General features: G+C 42.9%; 1 protein-coding gene across 2 annotated transcripts in view; it reads left to right on the top strand.

Annotated features, from left to right (window-relative positions):
* The first annotated feature begins 2,779 nt into the window (after positions 1–2,779).
* pdcd4b (programmed cell death 4b) overlaps positions 2,780–19,991 on the top strand; it is a 30,641-nt gene continuing 13,429 nt past the window's right edge. The window contains exons 1-5 of one of the 2 annotated variants that reach the window (XM_060911517.1): positions 2,780–2,867; positions 3,415–3,501; positions 9,069–9,371; positions 17,586–17,680; positions 19,024–19,137. In XM_060911517.1, the coding sequence (XP_060767500.1) occupies positions 3,459–3,501; positions 9,069–9,371; positions 17,586–17,680; positions 19,024–19,137 (555 nt within the window). In that variant the 5' untranslated portion in view covers positions 2,780–2,867; positions 3,415–3,458. Of the gene's footprint in view, positions 2,868–3,111; positions 3,335–3,414; positions 3,502–9,068; positions 9,372–17,585; positions 17,681–19,023; positions 19,138–19,991 lie in introns of those variants that run through there. The other variant, XM_060911518.1, reaches the window with a different exon arrangement.

Here is a 19,991-nt window from a genome sequence, read left to right as displayed (position 1 = left end):
AAGTCCACTTCATGTCCAAAATGGCGGTCGCATTTACGAAGCTCACATGAGTGGGAAGGGTCAGTAGCAAAATGGAAAGAATACAGCACTATTAGAAACCTGACGAGAAGGCCGCCCAACAAAACTCTCAGACCCTTAAGGAGGGCATTAATCAGAGATTCAACAAAGACCCCAAAGCTAACGCTGAAGGAGCTGCACAGTGGAGATGGGAGAATCTGTCCACACTACGACTGTAAACCATACACTCCACAGAACGGGGCTTTATGGAAGAGTGGCCAGGCATAAAAAGCCATTGCTTAAAGAAAAAAAAGCAATAATCATCAGAGTTTCCCACTTGACACATGAACAGTCATGGGGTTTGCAACTTAAATAAGTTGCATGATGTCCTTTTTGTCCATGCATGTTTTTATCAATTGTCTTTTTTTCAATGTTCCATATTTTACCTCAATTTCGCCTTTTATCAAATAGGACCTGTTTAAGGAGGGAAGTATTGTCCATTCTACATAGATGACCAATATAGTGGAGATGTTGAATATGGCAAAATTCTTCAATTCGTTGGCTCTGGGTCATCTCATGGAGACGGGAGTTAGAGATTTTAAAGGCCCAGTCCACTTCTCCTATAGTAGGATCTGTGTTCTTCCTGGCAAACCCGCCAGCAACCATTTTCCTAAGAAAACTGTTCCAAATAACGTCCAGTCTCTTGGCCTCTGCTGATGAGAGTTGCCATGCTTGGACACTACATAGTAATCTGCTCCGTACGCACGCGTTTAATATCTTTATACGTGTAGAAAGATATATCTCGCGGTCCGTCAGAAATTGTTCCAGTGCATTCCATTTTTCAAATGCCGAGGATATGCGTTGGTGAAGAAAGGCCGAAGAATTGCTGGTGTTATCATGTGTCCAAGATGGCGAAATTGCCTTACGTTTTTCAGTGGAATCCCATCTACCATAATAAGAAAACGTGTTTGGAGTTCACCCAACAGCATGTGGCAGACTCCCCCGAACACCTGGAAGAATTAAGGTTCTCTGGTCAGAGGAGACTAAAATTGAACATTTTGGCCATTATGGGACATGCTATACGCCAACACTTCCCATAGTGAAGCATGGTGGTGGAAGCATCCTGCTGTGGAAATGCTTTTCATTAACAGGGACTGAAAGAAAGATGGATGGCAGTAAATCCAGGGCAATTATTGAGGAAAACCTGTTTCACTCTGCCAGATATTTGTGAAATCTAACATGGTTGTACTGCATATCAGATCCATATTCGTTAAGTTCATGAGTGAGTGTGACTGAGAGACTGAATGTGTGGTAGTGTGACTGGGTGGTGGTTGTTGTTTGCGCGTGTGTGTGTGTGTGTTTTGGAGTCGGGGGTTATAAACTGTCAGTCCTTCCTCGTGATCCCACCACCATTGGTTTCCACCTTTGCTGCTTGTGCATTTTTGCCCTTATTTTTTGTTCTGAATTTTTTTTAAGTGTAATTCATCAAGGTAGTTGCAGGTTTTATTGTATGGTTATTAAACCGGCAGTTTATTTTCACCAAACGCTAATTTCTTGAGGTGTTTTTTTTTTTGGAGCGGGGGAATGATGGTTCATCTTCCAGCAGGACTATGACCCTAAACTTGAAGACCGCTGTACACAAACACAGGCCATCTAACTTAATGGAGCTGGAGCAGTTTTGCCTTGAGGAACAGGCAAAAATCCCAGTGGCTCAATGTGCTCAGGTAATACGGCCATGCCCCAAGAGCCTGCAGCTGGAATTGGGGGGGTTGAATACTTATACACACACTTTTTTTTTTTTTTTCACCTCCAAAGTAGGTGGCACGGTGGTGTAGTGGTTAGCGCTGTCGCCTCACAGCAAGAAGGTCCGGGTTCGAGCCCCGTGGCCGGCGAGGGCCTTTCTGTGCGGAGTTTGCATGTTCTCCCCGTGTCCGCGTGGGTTTCCTCCGGGTGCTCCGGTTTCCCCCACAGTCCAAAGACATGCAGGTTAGGTTAACTGGTGACTCTAAATTGAGCGTAGGTGTGAATGTGAGTGTGAATGGTTGTCTGTGTCTATGTGTCAGCCCTGTGATGACCTGGCGACTTGTCCAGGGTGTACCCCGCCTTTCGCCCGTAGTCAGCTGGGATAGGCTCCAGCTTGCCTGCGACCCTGTAGGACAGGATAAAGCGGCTAGAGATGATGAGATGAGATTCCAGGTTGTAATGCAACAAAACAGGAAAAACACCAAGGGGGTGAATACTTTTGCAAGGCACTGTATACAGAAAAGTAAGCAAATACTTCGTGATATTTGTGTTTGAATTGATTTGGAATACACTTCATACATTTCAGTAGAAACTTCCTATAATTATAGACTTCAGTTTAAAAAAAATGCTCTAATATTCAGATAGTATTTTTGTTTACTTTTATTATTTTTGAAAATTTCAGTTAGGGTTTTTAGCTCTTTTTCTGCTTGCCTTGCAAGGCACGAATTCCTTTTTATTTATGTGTTTAATATAAAGTAATTATCCGTTTTATTTGAGGCCATCCTGACAGCGCGGTTATTCTTCATTTTTGATCATTTTTCTAAACAGGTCGCTCAACGCAAAATCAGAAGCAATGACGTCATGCAGTGGCTGTACTTAATGTTGGCCGCCAGGTGGCGCTGCGACTCAGTGCGAATTTTCTCGATTTCTCAAGCACGAGAAGGCCCCGACCTCTCCCGCCTCCTTCAGCCAGCCTACGTATCTTATTGGTTGCTTTAACGTCAGGACTTTAAATAAACTGACCAATCGGAACGCACAATAGGAGCGCCTGCATCATTGAGTTGCTGGGCAGAGTGAACAGAAGACGTTTGCAAACAGAAAGGCTGCGTTAGCGTGCGGAAAGCGAGGTGAGAGATTTTTTTTTTTTTATTTGTCACATAACTTGCTTCTTATTTGTACTGAGAGCGGTTTAGTCACCGCAGACTACGCGGTTTTCTAGAAAATAATTATATCGGGTTGTTAAATGGAGCTGACGCAGGTTTGGTTGCGGTTGTGTCCCAAATGGCTGTGTTCTTCCTGTGTAGGGGGCCTGTGTGGGCTGCTGGCACAATGATGGACACGGAGTGCACTTGGTAGTGTGGTGTGTGTTGGTTTGGGTTGCGGATTTGGTGCGAGCTCCTGCTGCTTGTGTACATAACAAACCAGTTCGGCTAAAACGGAAGCGACGTTGCAGGATTTAAGCACTAAATTATATTCTGAAGCGAAATAACTGGTTTTGTTTGTTAAATGTGTGTTTAATTTGACCTGTAATCATCTCACTGTGGCGTTTTGAAGAAGCTGCGCCTTGGTGTGAGGACCTGGAGCTCGCGCTGAAGTTAGTCAGTTGATTTGAATGCAAAATGAATTAAATGTCCTTGTTGTTTTCTTATTTATTGTTTTAAATCTTCTTTTTAGAGTCTTATAAACAGCTGTTTTTGCCTGCACCAAGTGTTGAAGTCATGGCAGCGGACTGTGAGGCCTGGCTGAAAGCCAACCCCGTCGGTGAGTGTGGCTTTAATACACAACTTATTGACTTCGAGGGTCGAGGTACAAACCGGTCAGTCTTCCCTACACAAATGCCCTAGATAGGTTATAAAAACTGCGCATGGTGTACACTTTCTAGTGTACTTCGTTCAGCACAGCCGCTCTTTGGTGCCTCTTTGAGGTAGTGATTTGTACTAACAATTTTAATACCATTTCTAACTGGCGTCCATTTTGAAAAGCATTGAGTTGAAGGTTTTTTTTTTCTTTCTTTTTTTCCCCTTAATCAGAAGATGACTAAACTGCCTTTTTTTTTTTTTTTTTTAATTTTAAGGTCATTTTTACTGAACAAAAAAAACACTGATCGAAGGGGACATGAAAGTTGACAGTTAAGGGATTGGGAAAAACTGGGTGCTTTTTTTTTCCCCCTCCTTTCTTTCTCATGGATCGCTCTGGTTTGGTGATCCAGATCACCACCAAAAGTCATAGGAGCGTTCGCCAAACTAGAGCATGACGTAATATTGCGCATGCGTGTAAAATTGGTTGGCAAGAACCATTCGCAATAGCCGACAACGTTGCATCACCTAGTTTTCATAGCAATTTATCGCGGTATGCGAGTTCATTGCCAAGCAGAGATATGCAGCAGTGTTTCAGTATAACAGTGACTGTTTACATGCACGTCCAAATCGAGCTGCTGTGTTGCCAGATACTGCTGACGTTTTCCAGCCCAAAACAAGTTCAAATCCACTAAAATGCACTTAAAACCCCCAATCTGGCAACACTAGCAGTTCCGTGTTCAAGCTGTTAGGCTTGCTCTAACAGACTATGGCTACAAACTGTCCGGCGCAGACCACTGTTTTGTAAGACAACTTATTTTGCACAATAATATTTTTCTAAAGTCCGTTTTTTGCTTACAATTTAACTTGTGTCTTAATAAACACACAAAGTTCAATTGTTTTGTTTTTATTGACATTCTTCAAATGTTGGACATACACACATATATATATATATATATATATATATATATATATATATATATATATATATATATATACACAAATACAATGACTTGTTTATGTACACAATTCACAGCTATGCAACAGCTGTACAGATGTATTTGGTGATACAGTAAGTGAGCTAAATTTTAACAGTGCAAACAATGCCACAAAAAGAAAAGATTCATGCTGTTGTCATGATTCGTTGTCATGCCGACCGAGGCTGTTGTGTTTCCCGCTTGTGGTCTCGTCACTTCCGGAAGTAGCTCGACAACTAGCTCGATAGGGTTTACATGCACAAAGTAGCTCGGCAGAAATCGCATAATCTAGGTCGTGTAGCTTGATTCCGAGAAATCAAGTTCGGTTCAATTTCAGCCGAATTAAGGTGTATACATGGCATTTTGAACTTCGATTTCAGTCGGGCAACGGCAGAAATTCGATTCTCTCTATGTGCATGTAAACGTAGTGAGTGTCGCCAAAGTTTTGCCTGATCCTTACGCAGTTACGAACAAATGGGACCCAAATCCAAGCACCTGGTCTGACCTGACCTTCGGCGATATCCACATGCCTGTGATTGACACGCCTTCAATATACACACAAGAATCAACGAAAGCTGACAAGTCTCTTGATGCATACAAGTGTTAATTATTTCGTTGTTTTATTGAAATACTCATTTGCTTTTTTTTTTTGCCTAATAATAGACATAAAGGTTAAATAGGCACAATATAATCTTTGAAACATAAGTTTGTTGTTGCTTCACACACGCACACCAAAGATATACAGTACAGTCCTAAACTTAAGCAAGTTCTACATTTAGAACGCACAAGCAGTGTTTTAAATCCAGGCGATGCTATCCATCTTCAAATACATATCATGAAAAGTTCGACCAATCTTCTAATGTCAAATATTTCGTACTGTAAAAAGTACATAAATTTGCCGCGAGCGCGTTTGCGGAAATCGTACTCGTGTACTGCATACAAATAAGCTGCTCGTGCGTTTTTACTCCTCTTTTGGTTGATGTCTAAGCAAGGTCAGAGCACAACAAATGATTTCTGATGAGGAAATTTTATCTAACGTAATATTAAACTGCAAAATAGTGTCGAAAGCAAACACGGTTGTTGTCGGTAGGTTCCCACTTGTCACGCTTAATTGCTGCGATCCAAAGCTTTCGGCGAGCTTCAGGTTTCTTTGGAATGCGGTAAAAGCTCTTGGGATCATTCTTATCAAATCTGCATGTGCAGCTGATAACACGACATTAATTAATGACCCGATAACGCCGATCGGCCATTTATAAATAGCTTCTTGCCAACCAAAACATCACATGACCATTTCGTGACGTCACGACGAACGCTCCCATTCAGTCCAGAGGTATTCTTCATATGAAATTTGGTGGTCATTGGTTGAAAACTGATGGAGAAATGGTGTCCTAAAACTGTAGTAGTAGTAATAAAAGTAGAAAGATCCTGAGGTGAGGGTAACGATTTGTGCCAGCACTGCTAGCACAAATTAATAAATGACGAATTTCGGTAGAGCCCTATTCGGATGTGATTAGTTTCCCAGAACTGTTCCTGCAGTATCTCTGGGGTTCCAGGTCAGTTCATCGTTGCTTGCAGACATCCTGAAAGATTACAACGCGTGCTGTTTTGTATCAATATGAGACAAAATGTAGAAGTAATTCCAGGAAATTTCAAGTTGGAAATGTGTTGGTAAGAGAGATTCTTTATTGAGCCCAAGCTGTTAGAGCTGCAAGTTATCTATCAGGCATGCGAAAAGAAAAAGGGCTATGCAATATACAGATAAGAATGCAGTGATAAAACTATTACCTATGTGTTTCTGACTTTTTTTTTTTTAAATTATAATCAAGCGCTTTAGAGTACTGTATGTAAAGCGCAATAAATATAATTTATTATTAAATGCAGAGCAATAAAATGTACTGTTTTAAAAGAAACAAGTTAACCTTCCTTCATCAGGTTATTCCTTCGAAACGTTTCCGTAACATCATGAAATCGAGACGTGACTTATTTCATGAGCGAGCCGTCAGGGTGCACCTCTGTGCCTGTCGATCTGATTCTATGCAGCGAGACATCACCGAAAGAAAGTAAAAAGGGCGTCGTCTTGTATAACAGCTGTATGTGTGATTAATATGTTTGAGTAACTATGTACTGCGCTGCAGAGTCACCTTGTGTTTAAAGCAAATAGGCAGAACTTTTTTTTTTATTTTTCAGTAAATTTGAGTGGATAGTATCTCCATCCTTGACTCTTTGTATGCTGCATAAATGGGAATTTAAAAAAAAAAAATCTGAGTTAAAATCGACCACAAAGTTGGCATTCGAGCTGAGCCAGCCAGCCCCGAGTGTGTGACGTTGCAGCAGGAACCAGTTTTAAGTCCGAGGCCTTTTACAGCTATAGACCAGTCATATAAATAAAAACTTATGGTGAAAGTAAGGAATCCCGTTACCGACTTGCTCAACTAAGACTGATTTGACTTCATTGATTGTGTGTTGACTCTCATTAAAACAGGATGGGTGTTATAACTTATGCAACATACATTTACATGCATGTATTTTCACTGATAAAATGTAAAAGGCTCATTAAATAATCAGATGAACTGAGACGATCACATTCTGAAGCAAATTAAATAATCTCATACCGCTAACTTAAACACACAATACAAGTTACATGTATTAATCTAAATGCAGGTAAACAACGAGTGTTTTTGTATCCAAATGAGAGTCGCATCTTACCCATCTGTGTTCTCGCTTCTTGAAGGCCGATCTTGTGGCAGATTTGTTTTTGAAGTCTTTCAGTTCTCCGTTCATTCACTTCTTCCACGTAAGGGCGAGATATTGCTGCTGAGGCGAGCATATCCAGTGGAGAAATCAGATGGCTGCTCCACTCATTCTCCATTTTCTCCATACTGAGTACTCCGCCATTACTGCTCAGCTCAGGCAATTACTAAAACCCGGGATGGGATGGGACGTCACCAGGTTTAGCAACAACCGCAAGGAGGTCACTGCCCGAGCGATAATATGTCCCGTCCCGTCCTGTTTTACCAACAACCCTCGGCTCACACTCCGGGAGAACTGGTGCAACTGAACTTGCTTTCCTTTTCTTGTAGTTTTCTTTTCCTTTAATTGTTGATACTGCGTCCTCTTTCAATCCGGCCTTATAGCCAACACTCCAACAGATCAGAGGTCTCGTACGAGTCTTCAGTAAAATGTTTAGAGCAGAGGACAGACCACTTCGTAGGCGCCCAATCCATGAACTTCTCGCAAAATGCGTCCGAATCTTTGCAGTTTGAACATTCTTGGGCCATGAATGCAACGTAAATCCACCTTCTGTCGTGTCGCTGCACCCGCCAGCAACACATCTACGTGGCATGGCGATAAATTAGCTCAAAATGGAGGATCGGAGTTGCAGTCAGCTGTGTTTTAGTATAGCGGAAATGGCAATGAGACCGATAGCCTTCCTGCTGTGACGTCACGGATGTCAAGGTCATTCACTCAGACCGCTACCTATATAAATCTCTTTTATTGTAAAAATTTAACTATTCCTGTGCCATTCTTGAGGTCTCAAGGCATTTATAAACAAAGTGAGGTCATGGTCCTGCGTATCTCCTTTAAGCGCGAAGTTAGAGCGAAAAGGTTGGCAGAAACGCGGGTTCCGTTATATTTGCTGACATTTTAGTGTGCAAACTCTGTATAAAAAAAAAAAAAAAGCCTATGGTCACATTTGCACAGGATGTGTCACCAGTGGGCGTGTGGTGAGCGTGACTGTAGCAGCTTGTAATAGGAATTAATGTACTGTAAGTTTCCGTGAACAAACATAATATCTATATATAAATTTCCAAAGCTAGTTGAGCGGAATGAAGAATAATGCACAAATCGATGTGACTTATTTATTTTTGCCACTTTCGTGCCCCACCCCCGTAACGCCTCGAGACGCATTTAATCAGAGGTCACGATGTGTGTATGACTTGATGCAATGGAATCAGGGTTATAGGTGTTTGTTCTATTTTAAACATCAGTTTGTAAATGCATGTCGGCATTAAAGTTGTGAGCAGGGAACTAAACCATCGGCCCGCACGCCGCCTGAGGAATTGTTTGAGCCGATTGTTAGGATTCGTCTCTTTAGCGCATCCTGCCAAAGTCAAAATCAGGACTCTTTTTCTGTCTGCCGAGTCCTTTTGCCTTTTTTTTTTTTTTTTTTAATTTTTTGGGCTTTTTTTCACCTTTATTTGGATAGGACAGTGTAGAGACAGGAAATGAGTGGGAGAGAGAGACAGGGAGGGATTGGGAAATGACCTTGGGTCAGAATCGAACCCGGGTCCCCGGATTTATGGTATGGCGCCTTATCCACCTGAGTCATGACGCCCCCCCTTTTGCCTTTTAAAAAAAAAAAAAGACGTGAATGTACTTCCTGCAGAATGTTCCATCTTTCAGTAGTTGTCTCATCAGTGACCCGGTAGGAAGTGTGGATCTAATGTGCTGATTTTTTTTTTTTTTTTTCCTCGTGACAAAAAAGGCTTGTATGTTTTTAGATAAATGAAACGTTGTTCCACTTTATCTGAGTGTTTGCTCCATCTCTCTGCAGAAGCGGACGATCTGAGTGACTCGTATCAGTCGGGCGGCGAGGAAAACGGCCTCGGGTCCAGAGGCAAGAACGAGATCAACGGAAACTGGGTTCCGGCACCAGTGGGAACCGTACACGAGGCTCGGCTCAAGGCCAGGGCCAAGCGGCGCCTCCGTAAGAACTCGTCCAGAGACTCTGGCCGGGGGGATTCTCTGAGCGAGAACGGGGACGCGTCCCGCTCCACCGCACCCCCCACCAGCCCCAAAGGCAAGGTGTTGGACCGCAGATCACGCCTGGGCAAAGGGAGGGGCCTGCCAAAGAAAGGTGCGAGAAACATTCCTCCGCTGTAGCTCGCCATCTGTTTGTGCTGATGAGCGTTAAAATGAATTATAACTTTAAGAGGAGGCTGTTATCAAGAGCGGTGTTTTTATTTTCTTGGCCTTGCTGTATGCGAGATAAAGGAGTAAAGTGGCGCAAGAAGGTGCAGTTTGGTCTGAGTACACGGTGTTCAGTGAGTCAGTGTTTGTCCACACTCCTCCTTTGTTTCCCTGCATGTTGAGGTTAATGAGTGAACGGGATGGCCGAGATTCTCCATCAGTCAGCATTATCTCCTTCATGAGGTCATAAACCAATTACGCTGTAAATACACCACTGATTAATTCCAGCGTTCTGTCTTTATATAAATAATAAAAAAAGCGCACGTGACCTCCATCTTGTACTTGAGATGTTTTGTATATAACTTTTTTTTTTTTTAAGATAACGTCGATCATCCTAATAAACTCTGCCCACTTTTCTACCTCGGCTCGGCTGGATTCTCGATTCCGGTTTGTCAGAAGGTGCTGACTTTTTTTTTTTTTTCTCCCCCTGTAACTGCAGAGCTGAAAGTCGTGTAGGTTTATATTAATGCGCTGGTTTGAACGCGTTAGCATTTTTCCAGTAACGGCTCGCACATGGACCCGTTTTCTGTAAGGAGTCCTTTAACGCCTCTAGAAGGAGTCTCCAGTGTCTGTTCAGTTTTCAGAATGGAAGGGTTTGTTTTTTTGTGTGACTCATACCCCTTTTCCACCAAATCAGTTCCAGGGCTGGTTCGGAGCCGGTGCTGGTTCACAACTCGTTCAACTTGCGAGCCAGCTGAGAACCAGCTTGCTTTTCCATCGCTCACGGTGCTAAGTGGCGCCATGTCAGTTACGTCGCTGTATACGTCAGTTACGTCGCTACATTTGCATAAACCTTGGCGCGAATATCAAAGCAAAAACAACACAGAAGAAGCAGCAGCGGAAACAACAATAATAATGGATGACTTCGCGTTTGTACAGCTGCTGCTTCTCGTCGCTTAAAAACGGCGATCTTTCGCGGTCTTGTTATTGTTGTTGGTCTTAACAACTCCGCCCCCCGCTGACGTAAGCGGTTCTTTCCTCTGGCCCAGCAGAGAGTTGGTGCTAGCCTGGAACCGGTTTTTCTGGCCCCAGAGCCAGTTCTTTGTCAGTGGAAACAGAAAACCCGGTTCCAAACTAAGCACTGGCCCCGAACCAGCCCTGGAACTGCTTTGGTGGAAAAGGGGCAACAGTAGCGTGATTAATTATTTGAAGGCGTTATCGTGTGTCTTGCGTCGTCGACGTTCAGCGATCTTAAACGTGACTATAAAAATTGCTTAATGAACTGTAATATGGCAAATTGCTGTCGAACGAGAGGAATGAACCGCTTCGATGATTTGATTATTGACGCCACCCCGATTATTGTTCCAACAGCGTGCTTTTCAGAGGTTTCGTTCTTTATTTGGGTGAATAAACGTTTCAAAAACTGGGTTAAGATTGCCAGCAAAATCCAGCAGCTTGTACACTAACTGCTGATTGATTTAGTAGCCTGACAGGATCAAACCCCCCCCAAGTTTTTCTCTTGTCACATCCAGAGATGGTGTGTGTGTGTAGGCGTTGGTGGTGTGATTTTAGTAACTACTTGTTTTTCATGGTGATACAATCGCATGTCTTTGTTGTATTCAAGCTTTTAATCCCTATTTAGCTGATCCTTTTTTTTTTTTTTTTTCCCTGAATGCACACAACACACCCTGAAGATGCCAGAGCTTGTTGAACGCCTTCGTGTCGCACTTGAGGCATGTTTTACGAGTTGTTTGTAACCAAGAGGAGCCGGTTGCAAACGTGCTCCGTTCCAGTTGTGTGCTGTATAGTGGCTCTTGTTAACAATCTGTGACTTGTCACTGAAGAGTGCAATATAAATTTGACTTGCTTCCATTTCCTGATTTTTATTCATAGCGTCCGGAACGTTGTGTAACTTATAAACGAGCTTGGCGAAAAGGAATCGAAATGAAGAAATAAAAGAATTGCTTCATTTTGTGTGTAATCTGACCAATGGACCAGTAGTTTGGATTTCCATCTGTGCGCCTTCATGCAAGTTTGAGTTATGTGTACTTGTATGATTTTAGCAGGGGTTTGGTACAAAATCTGGATGGAAGTGTCCTAAACTCCTAGTGGTCTTTGGTTCTTCTCTCAGCTCCTCTTTAGTAATCCTACTCAGTGGGTGCGTGCTCAAGCTATATAAAGGCATGCTTTTTGTGTGCATGTACAGTGAGCCAGAAATAATTCACGCTGCATGATCTGCAAAGCGAAACTGTCGCAAGCTGGGGGGAAGCAAAACACAAATCCACACCCCAGTGTATGTGACTTGTTAAAGTGCATATCACAGGTAAATTCAGGAGCAAGGTCAATGTAATTCTCCTATTTTATATGGAACTTTTTGGTCAAATGCCAGAAATTCAGTTGAAATCAAGCCATTTGAGGCGAATTGGTCCGCCTCTGAAAAAACTTGGCGTTTGGATTTCCCGGCAAATATTGATTTTCATGACGTCACGTACGTGCGGGACGCCTCCTTCTGAATCCTACGTCAGCGCTGGTTTGTTTATGAGAAAACGACCTGGTGGTTTTCTGCAAATTTCTTCAACGTTATCGCGTAATTATTAAAATGGTTAACAGATGTATCGGAGGAGGGTGTAACAACACCAATCTTGATGGGATTAGTACTCATCGTTTTCCAGGAGACCGGACAATGGGAGCGCTTGGTCTACACAGGCTGTGCACTGAAACCGTGCAACGCTCACGCAGCCTGCTGGCGCTTCCGCAGAGAACGTCACGAATCTGGCTCCAGACTCCCTTGGGGTTTTTCCAGACGCGTTTTATTTTTGTTCTGCTGTAGACAGATGGCCTTGTGCAAAATTACCCTTCTGGATGAGTGTGTAAAGGGATGTACTTTCATATTTAAAAACGAAATTGGTCCAGGATATGCACTTTAACTTGTGTTGCTTCTTTAGGTATGTTAATCAGCTCATCCTGAAGAGCAGCTCATGCCCCTTTTCCACCAAAGCAGTTCCAGGGCTGGTTCGGGGCCAGTGCTTAGTTTGGAACCGGGTTTTCTGTTTCCACTGACAAAGAACTGGCTCTGGGGCCAGAAAAACCAGTTCCAGGCTAGCACCAACTCTCTGCTGGGCCAGAAGAAAGAACCGCTTATGTCAGTGGGGGGGTGGAGTTGTTAATAGGGCTGCACAATATATCGAAAAAGTATCGATATCGCGATATCATAGTTTGCGATACACATACCGCAAAAATTACTTAAATTTCGATAAAAGGCACATTTTTCTGTGCCGTCCAATCACATTTGAATGTCAACAAGCACCGCGGGGTAACTCCACCCCCTATTGCAAAACAAGTAAAAGCCTCGTGGTGATGGCAGAAGGCGGGAGCAAGTGTGGTGAGACAAACTTGTGTGAGGAGGAACTGGTTTCCAAAAAAAAAAAAATGCACGTCTGCTATTTGGAAGTACTTTGGATTCAGGAGGGGTGATGTACTGCAAACTCGGGTACTTTGCAAGACATGTACCTGTAAAACAGTGGTGGGGTGGCTCACTGGGACAAACACTGCTGTACAGAAGCATTAAAACTGTGCTCTCTCACTCACACACGCACTACCTCTCTCTCTCTCTCTCTCTCTCACTCACACACACACACACACACACTACCGCTTGCTCACTCACACACGCTACCTCTCTCTCTCTCTCTCTCTCTCTCTCTCTCTCACACACACCACTGCTCTCTCACCCGCATGTGTTATTAACAGATTGTGTTTGAGTTTATGGTGAATCTGTGTCGCTCACCTTCATCTCCCGGGAGCCGCTGAAATTGCCATTTTGAATGCTTTGTTAATGTAATGTAGTTTTCAGTTTTTTGTTTACTTCAACTTAAGACATTTTCTGCTGCGCTCACAAAAATTAAGAGATTTAAAGATGATTGATGGACACCATTGCAGGTGTAGCCATGTTTTTCCAATAAAAAATGTTGGAATGGAAGCGATGCATTGTTTTTTTTTTTTAAATGCTAGATACAGGGCAGAACAGCGAGTAGAGGTAAGAAAAACATTATATATTTAATTATCGTGATGTATATCGATATCGAGATATTCAGTCATGTTATCGAATATCGCATATTTTTCTGATATCGTGCAGCCCTAGTTGTTAAGAACAATAACAAGACTGAAAGATCGCCATTTTTAAGTGACGAGAAGCAGCAGCTGTACAAGCGCGAAGTCATCCATTGTTCTTGTTGCTGCTGCTGCTGCTTCTTCCATGTTTGCGCCAAGGTTTATGCAAATGTAGCGACGTAATGACGTGACTTCCCTTAGCACCGCGAGCTATGGAAAAGCAAACTGGTTCTCAGCTGGCTCGCAAGTTGAACGAGTTGTGCACCAGCACTGGCCCCGAACCAGCCCTGGAACTGATTTGGTGGAAAAGGGGTATCAGTTGGCTTGTGTGTAGGTTGTAGACTGTTAGAGAAACCTGGAAGGTGATTTTAGATCACTAATAAATCTGACGTGACTGTGGCGAGGGATCTCTCGCTCGCTCTCTCATGGAAAAGGGTCCTGTTCTTCTGTGTGAGACCAGATGGTGTGGATTTTTTATTTTTTTTATTATTTATATAAACTAGTGTGGAGGTGTAAAGAGTGCTGGGATGAGCAACAGGGTTGTCCTTATGATTCCAGCAGCAATTCCTGGGTCCAGATCAGCAGTATCTGACTCCAGTTCTAAATACAGAAGAAAGGGTGAAACTTGGATGTAAGCTGTGTTTTGGGAAGTTTCATTTTAGCATCACACTTCTCTCGATTTTAAAACATGCTTACTACTGGGGGTGTAAAAGAAACTCACTCGTCGTAGTAGAAGGGGTGTCTGTGAACTGCTTTCATGAGTACGGTCTGTTTTAATAATGAAGTAAATGTAAGGGTGTCAATATTTAATCCCAGCGCTGGTGTGGACTGAGATTTGTTGTTTGAGACACCTGAAGGTTGCTTCAGCATCACCGTCAGCTCCATTAGGGATCAAGATCAACCCCCAGGGGTTCTGTGAAGCTGATTTGTGACACTGGCTGTGTGTGAGAGAACCGAAGAGTGATTTAGAAGCAGAAGGTGGAGTGTGGAGCTGCAGATATTGATTATGCGGAGTATCTGATTTATGGTGTAGGAGGGACTGTGGAGGCAGGACAAGCAAACGCTTCCATCTCTCTCTCTTTTTTTGTTTCTATCTTGCTTGCTGTTCTGTTTTTATTTCTCGCCTTGTCTCTCTATATACATTTGCAGTCAGAAGTTGTTTTTTTTTTTTTTTTTTTTTTTTAAAATACAGAGGCATCATGGCGATATTGGACATTTCAGTGATTGAGTTCTTTTTCTGTGGTAGAGTAATTGTACAGCGTCTTTTAATGGGGGGGAAATGAGGGCTTGGTGCACACGTTGTCGTTTCTGAAGTCGATACTAGGTCAAAATTTTACATCTACTGGATCAAAAATGTACACTCACTTGCAGAGATGTCCACAAGCACTGGCAACCGGTGGCTTTCTCCACTTGCGCAGGCGGTCTGCACCGGCTACTCGATCCCGGAGGGGAGGACGACTTACCTTTTAATGTTCGTGACTTTTTTTTTTTTTTTTTTTTTAAATATATGGTGTGTGCTGTCCATAATTTACTGAGAATCCAATTATTCCACCATAAAATTCTTTGATTCGGGTCTAGCGTGACTGGAAGCAATTCTCGTGCTCTGACTGGCTGAGCCGGACCACGTGACCACGCCATAGCATATGTAGTTATGTTACAGAGCCGGGTAGTGTACTACACAGGGTAACTGAGGCTACATCCACACGACAACGGCAACGAGATTTAAAAAAAAATATATATATATCGCGTCCACATGGGCAACGGATCAGTCAAATATCAGGTACATATGGCAACGCAACGTTTGCTGAAAACGATGCAATACACATGCCACACCTCTAGGTGCGCTGTAAGACGGTCCCATCGGAGACACCAGAATAAGGACGCATGCGCATAAACTATTATGCGCGAGACTTCATATTAGCCACAGTCAGAAAAATCTGCTCGTAAAATTACGTTATAATGACCAAATACAATGAAAAGTGTTTTTCCAGTCTCACCTGTGAAAGGTAATCCTATGTGATCTCGTTTGGACGGTAAACCTGTTGGTACAGTTAAACGCAGCACATGAATGAGGCATCTTTATTCTCCACTTTGACCCATCCAATATGGCGGCGAGGATGACGTATGATTGTACGCGGAAGGCGGCGTCTTTTAATGGTCCGGAATAAATTGAATGCTACACGTTGATGGATTAATTTGTTCTTCTACGCCCTTTTTGAGGAATGTATTGTAGGACTTAAACCAACATCTGAAGAGGTGAGATCGCTCCTTTTTTTTTTTTTCCCTATTTTTGCTGGTGGGATTGACTCTGCCCTAAGGGCTATTCATTCTCTCTCTCTCTCTCTCTCACTTTGCACCATTACACAATAAATATTCACAGTGAAAATATTTTGTAAGCGCGTTTCATGAACCAAGTTATAGGATTTGTTGACAACTCGCATCGAGTTCGTTACACTTCTACCCGGCGTGAAGCACATGTGGTTGTGACGTCATCGTAAACAAATCCATTCTACTCATCCAGACGACTTCGCAACGGCTCCGTTGCCAGATCTTTCCACTCTGGAACCCGTTCTCAAAAGATTTCGTTTTGGGGCACCCAGAACGCCGGTGCCGTGTGGATGCCAGGCCAAAACGATAAACAATTTTATCAGATTCACCTGAATCCGTTGCTGTGTGGACAGGGCCTGAGAGAGCCAAGCAGAGACACATCTGGAGGGAAATTTCCTCCATGTTTTGCAAGCATTTACAGGGAAAGGGCTCGTAATTTTATTAGCTGAGAATGCACCCGAAAGCGTGTAAATTTCAAATTATTCTGGGGGGGCATGCCCTCAGGACCCCCCCCCCCCCCCCCCCCCCCAAGCATTAGCGTGTACTTCGCCACTGCAAATTCCAGAGCCGTCGCCTACTTTTTTTTTTTTTTTAAAGCTGTTTAGTTCAGGTTTTCTGGAGAACTTGGATTAGAGCTTGGCTGCTTAATTCAGTGGCGTTGAAAGTTTCAGAATGTTTTCTAACTTGCCAAGGCCTCTTGACTTCCTGTTAGTGTTGATTGACTGACTATAGAGGAGTGACCAGCTGTGCCAACAGAAAACGGGTTTGTTTGACGGCACTCCTTAGATCGACCAACACGCGGTACAATGGGGAAAGTCCAAGGAGCTCGGTGCAGATCTGAGAAAAAGGATCATGGATTTGCGCAAATCAGGAATGTCTCTTTGAGCCATTTCTAAAGAACTGCAGATTCCAAGATCAGTTCAAACTACTGTATGTAAGAATGAGTTATTGGGAGGTGTAGGTACTTTGCTGGCAGAAGACCCAAACTGTCACTCTCAGCTGAGAGGAAATTGGTTTGCCTGGTCAGGAAAAAAAACGGAACTTGTTGATGGCTAACAAAAAGCATCTGGTCAAAAAGAAACTTGCGTTTAACCAAGTATTAGGCGTGGTGTGTGTGTGTCATTTTTGACCATGTGTTGATTTCAGAAAACCCAAAATAACATCCCTTGTGCACTAGAGCCCCCCCACAATTTAAACTGTGTTGTAGTCATTCTGCTGCAGGAAAAGATCAGTTCAATTATTGAAAGCCATGACCGTTTTCTTTCTCTGTGTGCACCCCCTCTCAATTGTGTAACCGGGTCGGTCAGTCGTTAATCAGGCAGTGTGTGTTGTGTAAGTCTGTGTAGTGGGAAGAGTGGAACAGTGTGTATGGACTCACTCACTCACCCAGACTGCATCTTTGCTCGCGTGTATTTAGTGTCACATTTTATGTACTAATTCAGGTTTAAGCCATGCTGGCTGCTTGTTACCCAAATCTGTCTCAGATATTCTGTGCGAGAGAGAGAGTTGCCCTTGTCTCCTTCTCCATATATTAACATGCTGTGTGCACTGGCGCACGTACAGCAGAGTCAGGAACGGCATGTGCAGCAGTATATATGTTTTCAGCTGGACCGGGTTCAGTGTGAAACGTGTGCGCGTGCACGTACAGCAGGGACAGGAACAGCATGTACAGAATAGTGCAGCAGCAGTGTGTACATCATCTTATTTCTGTGTGTGTGTGTGCTAGGTGGTGCTGGTGGTAAAGGTGTGTGGGGAACACCAGGAGAGGTGTATGATGAGGAAGAGGTTGATGTCCGGGACCCCAATTATGATGAGGATCAGGTAGGGGATTTGCACGAACACTTGGGTACCTGATGTCAGTCTGAAAGCGTGCACACAAGGTGGCCTGCATCACTTGCTCAGGAAAGTTTCTATGGAAACGCACGCATGCAAACACTCCAACATCTTTCACATAAATAATTATATGGTCGGCTCTATAAAATGACAGGGAAAGTTTGATACACAGTTAAACAAGCAGAGGATCGTAATTACTGTAATTACGGCACATCAACATGCCGTTTGGTTTAAAAAAACCTGTCCAACGCTGCACTGGACTGTAGCTTGAGTACTTTTAGATAAACTTCAAGCTGACTGGCCTACGATAGCAAAAAAAAAAAAAAAAGTTCTCAAGAATAAAACAGTGCTGGTGTATTATAGGAAACTAATCAACTGCGGGGTGGTGTGATGAAGCTGCGACTCTTGCTACCCTGAAGCTGATTAGTTTTGTAAAACAGTGTGCCCTGAAATGTTACTAATTAAAGAATGACTTGTCAGCCTCTTTTGGTTTTGCTTAGAGAAACCCCATGGCATAAACGATTGTCTCAACGTCCAACTGCAGGTTTTCGTCTAAACGGGGGAACAGGGGCGCTGCGCCCTCTTACTCTCGGCGTGCGCCCCCTTACCGACTCCGTGAAAACATCCCAGCAACACTACTGTACGTGACAATGTGTCTGATCATCAAATGCGTTATAATTGCTCCAAAAATATTCCGATCATAGTAGATACACCACCAGACGGTGCAAAAACAATCCGAATTGGCGTTTTCCAGACCGAGGCACCATGTTTACTTGTCGCGGCTGCTCTCGCAAGATTTGACATGGGTTACATACAAGGTCAGCTGACTTGTAGAGCGAGATTTCTCGAGACTGAATGACCTTTCATCCACCGGCGCGGAAGCTTTTGACAAGTAGTTCGCGAGTTGTTTTTGTTGACGCTTGGGCATTTAAAGATGTCATCCCGCGGCACGAAACGGAAGAAAGCCAAAGACTGTCCGGGGCAGAAGATGATTACTACTTTCTTTTTCAATGTTGACAGACAATTTGTTACAATTTCCCTCTCAGATAGCCTCAGAACGTCCCATTGGAGCATTTTTCAAAGGCTTTGCATGGCGGGGGGGGGGACAACCAGCACCATCCCCCCCCCGCTTCGCTCCCTCGCCATGGTGAGCGCCCTCATACTAAATTTTTCTAGAAAAAAACCCTGAACTGAGTTACAGCTTTACCAAGATGATCGATACGCAGTGAATAATTTAAACGCAGTCGCACACTAACGGCTGTCATTTATACCTGTGATAGTTAGTTAATTAATACAGAGATTCAGTCACTAACTAACTACTTCTTGTCCAGGAGAACTGTGTGTACGAGACGGTGGTGCTGCCACTGGATGAGGACAACTTCACTCAAACGGTCACGCCCATCGTACAGGAGTACTTTGAGCACGGAGACGCCAATGAAGTAGCGGTATGTATGCAAGAGAGTGATATTTCTCCAAGGGTCAAGAAGTTACCTCATCTTTTAAGCTGTTAAACGCTTTGCTTAAGCACTTGGGGATAATCACGGGTTTTTTTTTTTAAAGAAATGGCAGTGGCAAGGTGTTGGCACAGGATTACATTTCTAATAATGAGCCAGTCTCTCAATCACTTTTGATGCCTTTTCACTTGCCTGACTCCATAAAAAGTGATAAAACCTTCAACGTTTTAAACATGTCGGTAGAATTTTCATTTAATTTGGCCTTTGCGTTGCCATTAACTTGCACTAGCCTAGTTATCTGGTGGGTTGGGCACAGATAATCTAGGAATTTGAAAATAGGGGACCGATCCCTCACTAGTTGTAGAAACGGGACAGAAAATATTAACATGGGTAAAAATATCCCTCATTTGTTCCAGTTAGTGGGGACAGAAAAATAAGTAATACATTGGTAGATATTTTCAAGAGTACATCTATAAACAGAACAGTTTTATTATTAAAACGAAATACATGTAACAAACATTCATATCGGATGTTAATCTATATAATTTCATAATTATGGCACTATACATATCCTTTAATACAGTGATATGAAAACCATATCAGCAAACACTTATCCACAGTTTATAGTATTGCACAAACATTATGATCAGATCTGAACTTTAAAAATGTAAAGATTTTAGATCAAAAACTATATGAACAATTATATCCTGCAAAACCTTACAAATATGACTAGTTTTCTGTTATATGACTAGGTTACTGTTTTACTATAAATCATGTGACTAGCCTATTTTTTACCAATTTGACCACCAGTAGTATAATGTTGCATTTCAAATATGACTAGGTTA

Source organism: Neoarius graeffei, chromosome 27, assembly GCF_027579695.1.
Source record: "Neoarius graeffei isolate fNeoGra1 chromosome 27, fNeoGra1.pri, whole genome shotgun sequence".
Taxonomy (NCBI): domain Eukaryota; kingdom Metazoa; phylum Chordata; class Actinopteri; order Siluriformes; family Ariidae; genus Neoarius; species Neoarius graeffei.
Note: the sequence above shows the minus strand (reverse complement) of the source record. Positions and strands in the feature narration are given on the sequence as shown.